General features: G+C 49.7%; 5 protein-coding genes across 5 annotated transcripts; all 5 read right to left on the bottom strand.

The window, feature by feature from the left end:
* Positions 1–9: 9 nt before the first annotated feature.
* Positions 10–2,713, bottom strand: N7481_001686 (ferric reductase family protein; the record flags this gene model as incomplete). The annotated part of the gene is made up of 7 exons (XM_057260905.1): positions 10–1,102; positions 1,159–1,280; positions 1,337–1,389; positions 1,468–1,697; positions 1,754–2,092; positions 2,170–2,210; positions 2,282–2,713. The coding sequence occupies 7 exons, from the start codon at positions 2,711–2,713 to the stop codon at positions 10–12; spliced, it is 2,310 nt and encodes a 769-aa protein (XP_057125837.1).
* A 1,017-nt stretch (positions 2,714–3,730) lies between these two features.
* On the bottom strand, positions 3,731–6,563 carry N7481_001685 (uncharacterized protein; the record flags this gene model as incomplete). Its single annotated transcript, XM_057260904.1, has 9 exons — positions 3,731–4,402; positions 4,461–4,643; positions 4,719–5,051; positions 5,124–5,221; positions 5,298–5,456; positions 5,510–5,712; positions 5,764–6,032; positions 6,101–6,396; positions 6,488–6,563. 9 exons carry the CDS (start codon positions 6,561–6,563, stop codon positions 3,731–3,733), a joined length of 2,289 nt encoding a protein of 762 aa, XP_057125836.1.
* Positions 6,564–7,391: 828 nt separating this feature from the next.
* Positions 7,392–9,300, bottom strand: N7481_001684 (putative transcription regulator (RTG2); the record flags this gene model as incomplete). Its single annotated transcript, XM_057260903.1, has 2 exons — positions 7,392–9,105; positions 9,191–9,300. 2 exons carry the CDS (start codon positions 9,298–9,300, stop codon positions 7,392–7,394), a joined length of 1,824 nt encoding a protein of 607 aa, XP_057125835.1.
* Positions 9,301–9,714: 414 nt separating this feature from the next.
* On the bottom strand, positions 9,715–11,796 carry N7481_001683 (uncharacterized protein; the record flags this gene model as incomplete). The annotated part of the gene is made up of 1 exon (XM_057260902.1): positions 9,715–11,796. One exon carries the CDS (start codon positions 11,794–11,796, stop codon positions 9,715–9,717), a length of 2,082 nt encoding a protein of 693 aa, XP_057125834.1.
* A 742-nt stretch (positions 11,797–12,538) lies between these two features.
* On the bottom strand, positions 12,539–14,688 carry rglB (polysaccharide lyase family 4 protein; the record flags this gene model as incomplete). Its single annotated transcript, XM_057260901.1, has 4 exons — positions 12,539–13,756; positions 13,808–13,822; positions 13,880–13,971; positions 14,031–14,688. The coding sequence occupies 4 exons, from the start codon at positions 14,686–14,688 to the stop codon at positions 12,539–12,541; spliced, it is 1,983 nt and encodes a 660-aa protein (XP_057125833.1).
* Positions 14,689–15,048: the final 360 nt, after the last annotated feature.

The raw sequence follows: 15,048 nt of genomic DNA, 5'->3' as shown, positions 1-15,048 counted from the left end.
CGACCGTCGCTACCATGCGAAGGACTCCTCTACGTACTTGATCGACTGGTAGCCTTGCCGCATCGCGAGATGGGTTGCGGCGCGAGCCTCGTCGGCCATTCCTGCCGGTCCACACACGAGAATTGCCAGCGTGGAGCCGGCTGCAGAGGCATCACAAGCCCGGCTCATGATCAAAGACTGGATATGGGGACGACCAGTGCTGATCCCGCACCCCAAACCTGCAAGTTCACTAACAAGAGGCACTGCAGAGGCTCGAGTCGCGTAGAAAGAGGCTTGGAAGTCTTCACGGCCCAAAGCAGGCCAAAGCTCTCGGGAGGCAACCTCGTGGAGAAATGCTGTTTGTCGGGCGGTCCAGACCAATTCCATATCTCGTATTTGAGTTTTCTCCTCTGAGATATCGCCTCCACCTGCTGAGCGCCGGATGTGATCTTGGATATACGGGACCGCAGATGCGATCCCTGTCCCACCAACAATCAAGAGCACAGACTCATATCTCCACAGCGGGAAGTTATGTCCGTATGGCCCTTCCAGGAGGATCGTGGTATCTGCGAACTGACCCTTTGAGCGAAGGCACTTCCGTCGCAACTTATGTGTCCATCCATCATAAGGTCGAATCCAAAAAATTAAATTCAGCCCCGAGCCATCTGCTTTCTCTGCAGTTTCCTCTAATTCATCTTGATTTCCCTCCATGGTCGGATTTCCAGACAACAGTGGGAGTTGAGAGACATCTAGCACCCCGTCTTGTTTACCGGAGGCCGTCGCAAGTAATCTGTCGAATCTGTGGTCATGAGACCATGCTCCAACGGTGAAAGGATGGTTCTCCCAGCCCAGGAGCTGCAATGGCTGATAAAGAAAATAATAGTCGCCGGGCTTAGGCTGCAACATCTTCGTCCCCGGCGTGACTTCAAGTCGAATCACATCGGCGTCTTGATCATAGGACATACGACTTCGAGTCGTCTGGATTTTGTTTCGACCGGTAACACTGATATGCATGTTGCAATAGACAAGTCTGGTGATCCTTAGACCTCGATCAAGAACCCATACTCCAACGGAGGGCCAAAGATACTGCCAGTATTCATGTCCTTCAAATACGATGGAGTGGCTATCAAGGATTAGCAAGAATTCGAGGTAGTAAGTCAACTATCTCTGGCAACTTACTAAAAGCACCCAACGAGTGTTATCACGGATAACAGGATGTGGGTGATCAGAAATATCTCGTAAGTGGCGAATCGAATACGGTCAAGTGAGGTTATCAGCAATAAAATCATCACGACGAAAGCCTGACATTATCAGTATCTACCAGGTCAAAAATGAATGAATCGAGATAGTATCCTACCAAAACACCCCAGAGCACATAGGCCTTGGACAATCCTTTCCAAAGCTTATTTGCTACATCGCATGCACTGCTTAGCATTCACTCCAGATCACAACGACGAGCAGCATGCATCGGGACGGTCCGCCACTTACCTCGAATGTATATCACAACATAGATTATGGAGTGTGCTACCCCTTGCAGCGTCGCAACCCGGGCCACATGGCGATGGTAGATATTGAATGTTGCAAAGCTCCACCCGGTAGCCCACATGAGGATGTTATTGCGCCCTCCGAAGAGCCACAGTAAAGGGAAATTGACGAACGACATGACACCTGTTCGATCTGCAGAGTACCGAAGAATCTGGTCGGTCGGGTTTGGCCAACTAGATTTGATTAGTGCCCGCTATAATCGCAAAGAATGATGGTTCACCACACGTACTACATGTTTCCGGGAAAGGTTCGGTAGCCGACTACACTCAGCACCGTACTCAGAAGCCAAAAGCCGGCCACCACGAGTGCCTCTGCTCGAGTTGTATATGTAAACCCAAGCAATTTCCGTCTCCCGCCGGGTAAGGGAGCTGGGGTGATCAGGTGTGTTTGCACCCAGTGTGCTGCATTTCCCATCCATGGTATGGTATACCTGGTAGCTGTCGTGGGGTAGGTATTGGACTCTACTTCGTGTTCCGGTCGGGCCATGCGAGAGCAGATCATGCGACTGTAAAAGCGAGATGCCATGCCTAGGAACAAGATTCCAGCCCAATAGGCATAACCGATGTATCTATCCATCGGACATCAGTCTGGCGCTTGGTTGAGGTTTGTTTTGGAAAACGTTGGATGCTGATGAACTTAACTTACCCAAATGCATGATGGGACCAAGATTCATATTGCCACGAATCCTACGCAGGGTAAGTGATCACCCGGTTAGCTTCGTTGCATATATAAATGATTAGTTCAATCGGGAGCGTACTATTGTGTTAAACATCACGTTGAAATATGAAGCAGAAATAAAAACCGGCATCTCCACCGGGTCACCGCGAGAGAGTTCAAGGTAATCAACTGTGCGCATATTTCGGATAGCCTCTTCAGTCAAGTTCTCGGCGACGGCGTCTCGAGGTAGTAGTTCGACGTGGCCGAACTCTTCACAGAAGAATGCCAGCTGCGCTAAACCTGCTGCACGCTCACTGTCGCGACAGTAGGTCTCCGAGGCTGCATATATAGATGCCACTTTGAGAGGATGTTGACATCGGGTGTCCCACAAGCCACCTGCAGGGGTTCCCGTAAAGGTGATGTAGTTGTATGAGGAATAAACGGCGGTCACGCATCGTTCCTCTTGCGGCAGGCCACTACCCCAGGTCGATTGGGTAGCCAGTGCGATGACCAGCCATCGAAGACGCAGCATGGGTGCTTTCCGTGTGGATTGACGGACCGGGGGCTCGGAGAAGATGAGGAGAAAAGGCGGAGGGCCGATGATCGCACTCTCCGACCGGGCGAGACCCACCAGGGGACGAGGGAAAAATCTGTGGACAGTCTGGTTCCAGCGGAACGCATCGGACAGATAGAAAGGGAGATTTCCGGGGTAGCAGGGTATCTACCACCAAGATATCTCGTGTAAGGAGTCAAGAAAAGGTCAGCAGTTAAGATTGAAAGCAGCGAGTCGGAGTAAAGGATGGTACAGGCCAGGCACATGATCTTATCAGATCAGATCATCGGGCACGTGATGCAACACGTGGAGTCAGCAGAGCACTGGCATCTGAAAAGTGTTCAAGGAACTCTGTATAGATATTGATGGTTATTTCCAGGTTTCTTATTCGATTTTTCATCTTCCATGGCTGTACTGTTGTCAAAAGAGAGGGATATTTGCGTTTATGGTCTGAACTAAGGTGCAGTCACGGGATCCGGCAAAGTATATATATCTCTCCCCAAAATATGGACCACCTTGATTATGTACATATCCCCCATCATTCATGTCGGAGCAAAATAACATTGGGAAAACCTTGGAAATGACAATGACCTCTTCAGAACATCGGGGGTGAAACTCCAGATATTCCCAACGCTCAGTAGAAACTTGAAGCTACATGGACTCAAAAGGCTAGTTATTCTACAAACAGCGTGGACTTGAACCCAACAGCGACCGTGGAATTAATGACTAGTAATAACATTAAAAAGTACTAGTAACTTCTACTGATGTAAGCATAAGAGCAAGACCCTTTTCTTTCCCTCCTTTGTTCTCCACTTTTTCCACCCCACGATTGCAGCACGTCTCCACGCGGTTGTTTCAGCCCGAGGGCGCGCATGAAAACCATCAGAATAACAATAGTGATCATAATCCGATTTTTTCTCCTTTGGATAGCGTCAGATGCGGACAACCCTTCCAGTCGCAAGTATTCTACCGTCGACCTGAGTTAGCAAAGTTCTACTAGTAGAAATGGACAACATCCATGAACGCATGACACGTAACGCGTACGAATAACGCGTCAAGTGTACGAGGAGTAGCGGTGGAATATTTACATACCATGTACACATCGGTTCCCCACCATTTGAAGTGCTTGCTCGCCCCTGTGAAAAATATAGTCAGGAAGATCAGCACACCAGCGACACTGACGGATGAATCCAATGCCGAGCTCAGAACAAAGTTGTACTTGCTCCACCAGGCATGGAGGCGCTTTCGAATGAACCAGCTAAATGTCAGGCCGACGATCGCCCAGCTGCCGTAGTTCATTCCAGTCGCCGGAGGCAGGAAATTTAAACCACCGAGGAACAGTGGAATATGAACCCGTTTCCACATCGAGTTGGGGTATCGGCGACTTAGAATGTACACCGGGATCGGGAGAATGGCGCCGATGAGGAAGAAATACAACAGAGAAGAGTAACCGATTTCACTCCGGAAATAGCGACGTGGCCCGATTGCGCCCCAGATCAGGGAAGTGTTGAAGTGCGTTTTGGAGAATGGGCAAGTGAATCCATTGGGGGCGGCACTGGTGCAGACGCCCTCGATGTGATGCAGAGCCCAGTTCAGAACACCCAAAGAGGACAGCGTGCCGATGACCATTCCCACACACTGCACAAGGAAGAGCTTACGCTGAGGGATCTGCAAGAAAAATCAGCCAGGCTTTCAAAAGAACACGTAATTAGGACCATAGTCTTACGTGGGAGTAATAGGCGAGCTTCATGTCCTGTGCGAACCATAGTCCCTTGATGGTCGTGATATAGCCAATATCGAAGAACCAGATATTTGCTAGAACACTGCCCTCAAAGACGAATCCAGCGACGATGCGACAAAAAATGTCAATGTTGATTTTGGTATTGGCCGTCCCGTAGACAAGGGCAAGCTAGAAAAAAAAAAACATGTCAGATTTCCGACCGCCGTATATGAAAGAAATGGAAACGTCCGAAGTGAGACGAACCGGAGGGAAGAAAACCAGAGCGATCGCTAGAGCCAGCAAAACTCCATACCACCTGAGCCCAACATTCCAGTATTCAACTGCGAAGATCGCCATAAAGAGGGCAACGACGCAGGCAATCATGTACCACCACATCGGAACTTCTGGTGCTCCTGTTTCATCGTCATTGACGGTTTTCGGTCGCCCGGGAAGTGATTCCATCACAACACTGGGGATTCGTCTCGCTGCCTCCACCATGACATGGCGATGGTTCAGGGCGACCCAGACTAGGAGGGCAGTGAGAGTGGCAAATGACAGACCAAACATGTTCAGAGCATAGGTGATCGGCATGTAGACCTAGAGATGGATCATGAGGTAATGAGTAATTTGGCGCCATGCGAACAAGAGTGAGAGCTAATTTTAGCTTACCGGCGAATATGCGAGATACTTGGCCACATCCAACCTATAAGTCGAGGCAGCATTCACGATCTTGGATACCTTGTAGGTGGCTCCGGTGTTATCGAAGACTATTTGATAGCGTGTCAGTGTTTCTGATTGTTCAGGGCTGAGGGTTGGGTGTTAAACATCGTGGAGGACACTCACCATTGGAGCTTTGGAACGGCAGATAACCTGTGTTCCACACATTGGTGTAGTAACAAGCAACAGCCACGATCCAGATCCAAAACACGAGGGATCCGAAAACATTAAGGATTGCCCACGAGGGAACTAGCAGGGGAGATCCTACGTAGGAGATTTGGCTCCCTGAATCTAGGTAAGCAGTTTACTGAAAATGGAAATGAAGAAGGGGCCCATACAGTCAAATGTGATAGGAATGAGACCCATGCCGGAGCTCATCCCGAATACCTGATTCACGACGGTATTGTGTGGCGTGATCCAGCAAGGAAAATTGAAATAACTCAGTGCCGGAAAAATAAAGTCGGGGAACCAGTACCAGCAGAAAGATCCGGCACAAACAATCGAAAAGAAGGCGTATCGGGATATTTTCCAGGTATTGAAGCTGTGATCGAGTCAGCTACGAAGGGATTGAAGGGGTGATTTGGGAGCGAACCTCGTTTCGCCGCGAGAAACATTATGCAAAGTGGTTGTGAGAGCTGTTACACCGAGCACACCAGGCCAAATGAGCTCCCTGGGAATGACGACTATGGATCGGAATAGGCCAGCAAGGCAGAAACCAATTAGCAAGGTGGATAAAGTGATGAGAATCTGGAAACCCCAGCCGGCGTTGTAGCCGTAGAACTTCTCCTGTTCCACCAAGACGTCGGCGCCGAGACGAACGTAGATACTCAGGTTCGACATGACATAGATCAAAGTGTGTTCCTAAGAAGTGGGATTTATGAGAACTGGGGTAGTATCTCCCCAAAGGGTTGGTAAACCGGATCGCATACCTTGGTACTGAAATGTCCCGGGTTGAGACTGAAAGACCAAGCCCGCAAGGGCACATCCCAGGCGGGCACAGTCTTCTCCCACAGCTTTCCCAAAGGGTAGGCCAAAAGAAGCACGGCATTTGCGGAAACGGTCAGAGATGGCTGTCGTAGGGTGTAGAGGGTGTTGAGGCCACTTGCAACGATGCAGAAGCCAATGGCAAGCACCCACATGCGAAGGGTCAAAACATTGTCAGTGTTATCATCCTGGGTGAGGTCGATACCAGCGGCACGGAGGATATCGCCTTCGGAGTCAGTGTCTGTTGGAAGGAAGTCAGTAATCATATATTTCCCAAGATTTTTTTTTCTCTTTCTTTTTTGCAGGGTGAGGAGAAAGCACTGAAAACTGACCGCTATTATCCGATTGAGGAGGAGACTCGAGGTCTTTCTCTTTCTCATTGATGTCAATATCCTTCACCTCCGCCATAGTGCTGGTACTGGGGTGATTGAGAGGGATTGGAAAAAGAAAGAAAGGATAAAGGTGGAAGGTAGAAGGGAGAGATGCATCAGATAAAAAAGGGCGGGCATCAGATAAGATCATCCGATCCCGTGGCCAACCTTACCCTCACGCCTGCCTACCTTAGGGTAACTAGGGTACTACCATCAAGCGGTCACGGCGCGATAATCTGATTTCGGCCAAAATCAAAATCAAAAATCAAATGAACATAGTAATTTTGCCAAGAGAATCAGCCCTACAAGGCAGAAGTGGGGCGACTGGGTCCTTTTTTGGGTGTCTGCCTGGTTGTGGTGAAACCGGGAAGTCTGGATGGAGCCCTACAAACCCTGGGATGAGATGTTGGATATCCCCGGAGAGAGAGATGCAACTCAACAAAGTCTAATAATATGGTGAGATTGTAACAGTTCTGTCATTCAAATCGTTTATATCATAATGCTTTACTTGATTCCATTTGGAGGTTGGAGACCTGAAAGGAATAGGAAGAGATCAGAGCAAACAAAGGGTTCAGGAGGATTCTGCTCGTCTCCACCACGGTGGATATTGGAGGCATGACTTTCCCGAAAGACTTGCTCAACACTGTCCATATCGAGGCCTCTCTCTGTCAAGACTGTCGTGAGGCATGCGAGACCCCCACATCGGTCGCTGTTACACTCCTTGGCATGTTGTCTGTCCTTCTATCTTGAGACAGATAGCCGAGGGGAGATGGAACACAGCATGACATGTTCCATGTACGGTTATTCCGCAATCCGTATAAAGGTTCATTTCAAGGGCCAAGCCACGGAGAGCCCGACAGAATGCTTAGTACCCCTGACCTGGGTCTTGATGCTGGGCAAGGAGATCCTCTTCTTCAACCGAAACCAGCACCTTGACTCCCCATCCATCTCGACCTCCAATCCAATTCTTGCGCTTGCCGACCTTCTCGATCTTCTGGACATCGTGTTCAAGTTCTTCGCGGAGATGGGTGGGGTCGTACTCGGCCTTTTGAATGGCAATCGTCAGTTTCAAGCCATCCTTTTTGCCTTTCTTGCCTAGACCGGTCGCCCAGCGGGCCGATGGAACAATACGCGGCTTGAAGGTGTCAATGGTGCCAATCGGATACAGCTGGGCGAGAACAAGCCCCAGCTTCCCAAGATAGCGGGTCCACCAGACCTCCTCGGGTGTGAGGATGCCTTGGAGATGGGATTTGAAATCCACATCGCGTGGTGGGAGTTCTCCACCGTACCGCTCCTGGAGGACCAGGGCCAAAAGGGCACGATGGGCATGAGGGATTCCGTGCGTAGAGGCCAAGATTCCCGTGCTGGTACTGTAAAGAGCTGCACTGGAGGAAAGTTCCTTGGCCATCGTGGCATGGAAATATAGGGAATTAGCAAACGCCTGAACTAGATGAACCGTGATTGATGATGGAACTGATCGGCCTGCGGACGGCCGGGGCAGCGCAGCCAGGATCAGGGCAGCAATGGCCTGAGCCGACGCGGGCGAATAGCGAGCGGTAGCGACCTCCAACGGATCTTGTTGACGGACGACGGGGAGCATATTGCGGAATAAAACTCCTTCGCGAACACCACCTTGGCAGAAATGCGCCTCCTTGATTCCATACGGTAACGACTCGGCCAGGGTTTTCACGAGGAATGCGACCGATGGGACTTGCTTGCGGCGTCGATCAGACACGCGGAAGATCTCGTGCGCGGTCCGAGCCACCTCTTTCAAAGTCTCGGTATCCTCAAAGTCTTTTTTCTTGGCAGAGTATCCATTGATGATCGAGATCGGATATCTTTGACCCCGAGTTTGATGGAGATATAAGAGGAGATAACCCCAGCCGCGGAATCCACCACCCGACAGATAGAGAGGGAACCCACCATGATCGCGGGCATTTTGACGCAGCCCCTCGGGGATTTGTAGAGCTTCGAATGCGGTACGAAAGTTGTCGGCCATCTCTTGACGAAACTGTTCCTTGGCCTTCTTGGCTTCACTTTTGCTCTTGCCGCGTTTTAAATCGGCCAGTTTCTGAGTCAAAGCAGCAGCTCCATAAGGAAAGCTCACTGATCCCTTGGGGCTGATCTGGACCTCACCAGCGTGGGAAATGATCCATGTCATTTGCATGCTTCCACCCCCGAGATCTAACGCAAGGCCCTTTACATCAGAGAAACTGCTTGCGATACCCCATGCTCCCACGATTCCTTCCTCCTCCTTCCGGAGTAACTCCACCTTGACTCCTGTGGTATCGCGGATGGCGCTTGTGAACTGGGCGGAGTTGATGGCAGTTCGAGTCGCCTCAGTTGCGATTAGTCGGATGTTCGTGGCGGGCACCCCGATTTCCACGCAGATTATCTGGAAGCGAAGAATGGCGCTGACCACACGATCGATCACGGATGTAGGTATGGGGATGCGATTGCCGGTATCCGGGTCAATTTGTGCCTCGTACAGCGAGATATTCACGCGGTGGAAATGAACAGTAGGGATGACTCGAGTGGTCGGTGCTGTGAGATCGGAGATGGAGCATCGGATGCCATTACTGTAGATTCCAAGTTAGTTTCCAACAGAGGGAAATTGGGGAAGAAAGCAGAGAAGGGGCCTTTCCATGCAAGATTGAAATTTACCTGCCCAGATCAACGACAGCATGCAGGTGGATATTGGGGTCGGGCGAGGAGAGCGAGGTCTGCTGGGCCTCCAAGGAGCCAACACGGGGTGGCTGGTTTCCGCCGCCCATTTCGAGTGCACAAGTCAAATTCGAATTCAAATTTTGTACAAAGATTAATGGTATACAAAAAGAGGAGAGCCGAGCGTGAGAACTGAGGTTGAGGTTGCACAGTTCACGTTTTCGTGTAACTTCGAAAGCTCCGCGGGGTTGGTGACATCACTCACGGGACTGGGTTTGCGGCCTGAGGTGTCAATATAGTATAAACGGGCATTACTAGTCTAGGATAGTCTAATATGAAAAGCGCATAGCTCTGAACGGAGTAAATAGATTCATTGATCACAAAATGTTTCTGTTCTAATCAGCCCTGGAGTGATATCGTATGTATTCGAGGGGATGACCAACTTGAAAAGGTCATCAGTTCATATTGTTTAGTCTATACTATAGCGAAATTATCCAATGGGACTGTTGAGAGTCCTTGGATGATCATTCAAAGACTTTTCCACTCAAAATATCTGTTCGCGATCCCAGGTGGAACAGTGGAATATGCTCAACTGGAGCAGGGACGGTCACCATCTGACCACCGGAATAGGTCTCGTTTGTCCACCAATAAGTCCAGGGCCTTGTATTATTCCCAGCAGTCCGAGGCAGATATACAGGCCACTCAGTCATATTAGGAAGCGTGACGGGCGTGACGAGGAGTCGCGGTCCAAACATGTATTGCTGTGTGGTCACATTGTGGTTCTGCCGCGTCCACTCGGCTACTTGAGCATCTGAAGTCTGAAAGTCCATGTAAAGTGGCCGAAGAATCATGCGGCCGGTGTGATGGAGTTGAGAGAAGAGTTCCTGAACATATTCAGCTAGCTGGTAGCGGAGATGAATGTATGACACGATGATGGGCGTGTTTGTTTCTCCGTAGGACCATGGCTCATTGTCGCACGTATAGCCACTCTGTACATCGCAAGCGCGAGACCCGTGGGTGCGCATGAAAGGCAGGAAAGTAGTCCATTGAAGCCATCGGACATAAAGCTCACGATACTCCGGACGGTCAATATTGGCACTCCATGAGACGGTGGGATCAGCCTGGAAGCCACCGGCATCTAGAGTCCACCAGCCCCAGCCAGTGGCAGCGGCAGAGAGACCACTGGCAATCTGGGCACCGAGGGTTTCCCAGACCGCTGTCGTGTCACCAGACCAAATCATACTGCAGAATCTCTGGGATCCAATATAACCGGAGCGACTGAGAGATAAATAGTCACAAGGGCTTCCTATCTCCGTTGAGGATTCATTACGGAACCCTTCTTCGATAGCCTGTTGATGGGCCCAGGGATAGAGTTTCCCAATGCTGCTTTGAGTCCCTGCAGCATACAAGGCATTTGGCATCGGGAAGGGGATCGATTCAATGTAATCGCTCTGCCCGTTATTTTGGTATGCCTCACCAAGTGCCCCACCATCAGCTTGATCAATCCAAAAGTTCTTGATCCCTTTGTCAAAGTAGTTCTGCTTCAGAGTTTTCCATAGAAACTGCCGAGCGCCTGGGTTTGTAGAGTCGTAATTGCGAATATAGGATCCATTCCACGAGTCGGTTGTCCCTGGACCCGACCGAGTGGCAGAGAGGTATCCTTGAGCCATCATTTCGAGATAGTTGACACTATCATCTGCCACGCTCGGCCAAAGAGATGCCATCATCTCCGCATTGGTCAGTTCCTTCACCTTCTGTGCCATTTCATCAACACGTGGCCACAGCCTTGGATCAAGACCCCAGTCCCCCTGGTGAGCCCAGGACTGGTAGTCGATAACGATCAAGGAGACTGGGATTTGTCTTTTATGGAACTGCTCGGCTAGTTGAACCACCTCAGTCTGGTTTTCATACCGCAATTTGGATTGTATATAGCCCAGTGACCAGCTTGGTGGTTTGGGTGCACGACCAGTGAGGGCCGACAGGCGTCGTTGGAGTGTATCGTAGTCACCCGGTGCTGCGGCGACAATGAAATAGTCAACCGCAGTAGCAGAGTCCGTGGTGAATCTATTGCGTAGCTGTCCGAACTCCATACGACCCGTCGAGGCCATGTTCCACACAAAACCGTAGCCCTTGTTACTCATAAACATCGGAGTGGGAATGTGAGTGTTGAAGTTGACTAGGTCAATTACCATGCCCTTTTTATTGACAAGGTGATCTTGCTGGGTGCCTGTTCCATAGATCTGCTCATCAGGAGTCGCGCTGAAAGAGAACTCAGCCGCAAATTCACCCCCCGGTCCGTTCCAGGAATAATAGCGTGGATTGATTGATTTGAGCGGTGCATATTCGTTCGTGAGTAATGTTTCAGACCCATTGACCTCGACACGGTAGAAAGCCAAGCGATAGCCACCTGGGCTACCTCCCCAGCCAGAAGTGCGTACGATCATGTTTCCATTGCGTAGCTCCTCGGACCGGTTGCCAAGGAACGCGGTATCGAAACTCATTCCATGTGCCTCACTTTCAGGTCCCTCAAGGGGAGGATCATAAACAAATCCAATTTCCTGGCCGGTTGGGGGGGCGAAATGGCCACGCTCGTACCCGGAAGCCATCGTAACCGAACGGTTGAACAAGGACTGTCTCGAATCCATGTTGCATTCGAAAACCTTTCGAGGTCGGCCGATAGTAGTTATGCTCGGTCGCCACAGCCGTGGTGCCCCCAAGAGCAAGTGCAAGAAAAGATAAACGCATTGCTGTGCCGTTTGCCCAGTGACTGCTTTATTATCTAAAATGTCAAACTACGAAAGCGAGCCGTTTTTTAGGTGCCTCTGAGATAATTTAGCCTAAATGTATCGGTTATAACACACCCCCAACCCCGCCAGAGACGTCACTAGAGATTGATCGACATATTAAGTACTATCCTCCCGAGATTTGATAGCGGGGAATTCGGAGACGCACAGGTCGAATGATGCATGCGGGGACATGAGGACCAAACGATGCCGAAAGTGGGGTGATCGTCACTAGATTGTTCCGTAGTGTCTGAGCGTAGGATGATCCTACCCTAGTTGATCCTGATAACTAGCGTGGGGGCTACTAACCGAGAGTCGGACCATGACTACTACTAGCAAGCGATGGATGTGAGAAAAATTGGACGGGTGGTGATTGATCGTGTAATACAAAGATTCCCTACAAGGCATGAACGACATACATCTTGTTCGCAACAAGACTATGTATCCATGGTGGAGGGTACCAGTGCTTTTATAACCTAGAAGATATTTGAGATCGATTGTTTCGAATTTGTAACTATTTCATGCTGACTGCAATATACTGCACTCGGGCGGGCTATTCGGAAGTTCAGTCCACCTCGAGCCTCAATGCATCATACTGTACGTAGACAGTACCAGGAAGGATTGCAGTCTCGGTATCGGTAGCGTTATAAGGCAAATGAAGTCGCAAGACATTCTTGCCCTCATGTAGCCATGATGCTGGGAATGTCATCCGAGAACTGATTTGATAGCAACTCACAGCAGATCGGACAATGCAGCTACTAGACTGGTTGAAACCAATTGTCATGACCAGAGGATCGTTGCCTTCGTTTATGAAGCTCTCGAGAGATAAATTGGTGTACGGTTCACTGGCGTTGTAGACATCAGTGTTGCCTGCAGCCGTCTTTGCACCGGCCAGTTGAACGGTAAGTGTGGCCGTTTTCTTTTGGTGCAATTGTTTCTTATTCATGGAGAAGTTGATGGTCCAATCATTGGTCGAATCGTACTCGACATGTGAATTAGATGGAGTGGGACCAAAAACAGACCAGTGCACGGTGTTGAAGTCCATGGCCGGGTCACTGGATCCAATGGTATAATTGATGCCCTGAGGAAAGTCGGCCGTCCAATCGTACGCTCCCCAATAGATGAGATATTCCGGTGGGCTTAGCGGATGTGTTGAGTCTCTCTTCTGCCCGTGTCGGAATTCACCCGATGACTTATCGGGGATGCCCAATCGCCAAACTTCCTTGCCTGCAGACTCTTGCTTCCAGGTGTCTCGGACTGTGGTCTTCCTTCCAGCACGTACCGTGATATCCTCCTTCACAAAATCGCCGAAGATTCCCTCCGCATAAATGGTCAATCGATAGCTTCCTTCCTTGATTCGGTCTATATTAAAGCTTCCATCGGATGTGACGTCGGCCCAGTATTGATATGCGCTCGGAGCAGCACTGTTGTCTTGAAAGTAATATCCATTGGCTGTGAGAACGGCAATAGGACGAGCCGCAGATTTCGGAAGCGTCACCTTCCCTTTCAAGCTGCCTCTTCTTCCGGAAGGAATGTATCCAACAACGTGCTTTGCAATCGAATCATAAAACGCAGCATTCCATTGTGGACTTGCCAAAGCCTCTGCCTCTGCCCGGAGCTTTTCAAGAGAGGTGGAGTCTTTGCCTCCATTGAAGAGATAATATTGGGGTCCAAATGTCCGATCAAAGCCATTGGTGATATTTGGAGTCCCTTCTCCGTGATGGTTGGAGACGAGATAGTTATAGACAATTCCGTCAACAGTTAAATCCGAGTGAATGGGGCCCTATTTATATCGTTAATGCATTGAGAAAGCTTTCATGAACAAGTACTGTACCCCGTAGTATGTATCCTACCAAGTATTAATTAGCTGTAATGCCATAGCCCGACATGAATCTAATGCACCTACCTTGGTATTCATTACAAGCCATGCTCCGTATGTGATTCCGTTAGATGTAGAACCATCAGCGTAAAGACCGTGGACGCTGTTGTTTCTCCAATCTATAGTAGGGGAATGTTTAGAGTTGCCAAGGTCACCAAAGTATGATGAGAGTACGCACGGTTGGAAAATGTGTATTTGGTGAAGTAATCCGAGAACTGCGTGTAGTAGGGATCGGAGGGCGTATTGTTGAATGTCCAAGTCGCATCCTGAACTACAATTTCGTTGGAGATTGCATCTTTGCTGGGTAACGGCGCAGTCTGAACCTCGCTCGATGTGAGATGTGTCCAGAGATTGGTATTTGGGCGAAATAGTGTTCGAAACTCCTGCAGATTGCGAAGATACGGCGTGCTTTCGTTATAATAGGAAAGCCGACTAAACATATGCAAGCCTGTTTCTCCCTCACGAAGAAACCAATACTGTTGGAATTGTTGACCAGTGGGTGTGTATGTATCTGTTAAGATCAGACCTCCATATTTAGTCCCTGTTGAGTCAACTCCTTCCACAGCCTTCGTAATAGGGGCTGTTGAACCGGCTGTGTAAAATCCAGAAGGGATGCAGTAGCAATCAAGATACGGCCCGACTCCCGTGGACCCCGATTTTGGACCCAGCAAGTCCTTTCCATCGAGGGTCAAATCCACAATTTGGCCAGCAGTTCTGTCAAGAACTGCTGTTAGGCGATTGTTCTCAAGTGTGATTGATGTCTCATTCTGTACAATATGGAGCGTTGCAGAGGCGAGCGTGAACCATGTGGCACTGAAGAGAAAAAGCGCTAACATTGTGAACGAAGTTATATCCGATGCTCTCAGCAATCATCCCAGAGCTTCCAAGACTTCCTGGCTTTGAATTTATTGATAAGTTCCTCCGATTTTGCCGGATCCCAATAGCCCGAATATCGTCGCTAGCTTCGAAGAAATGGAAGCGCCAAGGGCCGACCGGAGGCATTGAGTCAAGATAGATCTATAAGTCCACCAATGGGCTTCACCTTCTGCGGATTAAAATGCGGAGGTGGATACCCCTGAGCGGGCGGGGGTGTTTTGTCGCGGGGAAACGGGATATTTTGCTCGGCCATCGCTGTCCCGATATTGCTTCCTTTTGATGACAACGATTGGGAATACTCGTATCACCCTGAAAATGCG

Source organism: Penicillium waksmanii (genome assembly GCF_028829765.1).
Source record: "Penicillium waksmanii strain IBT 27052 chromosome Unknown utg000002l:1.0-3326099.0:1.0-3328782.0, whole genome shotgun sequence".
NCBI lineage: Eukaryota > Fungi > Ascomycota > Eurotiomycetes > Eurotiales > Aspergillaceae > Penicillium > Penicillium waksmanii.
This window is presented reverse-complemented; position numbering and strand designations above follow the sequence as displayed.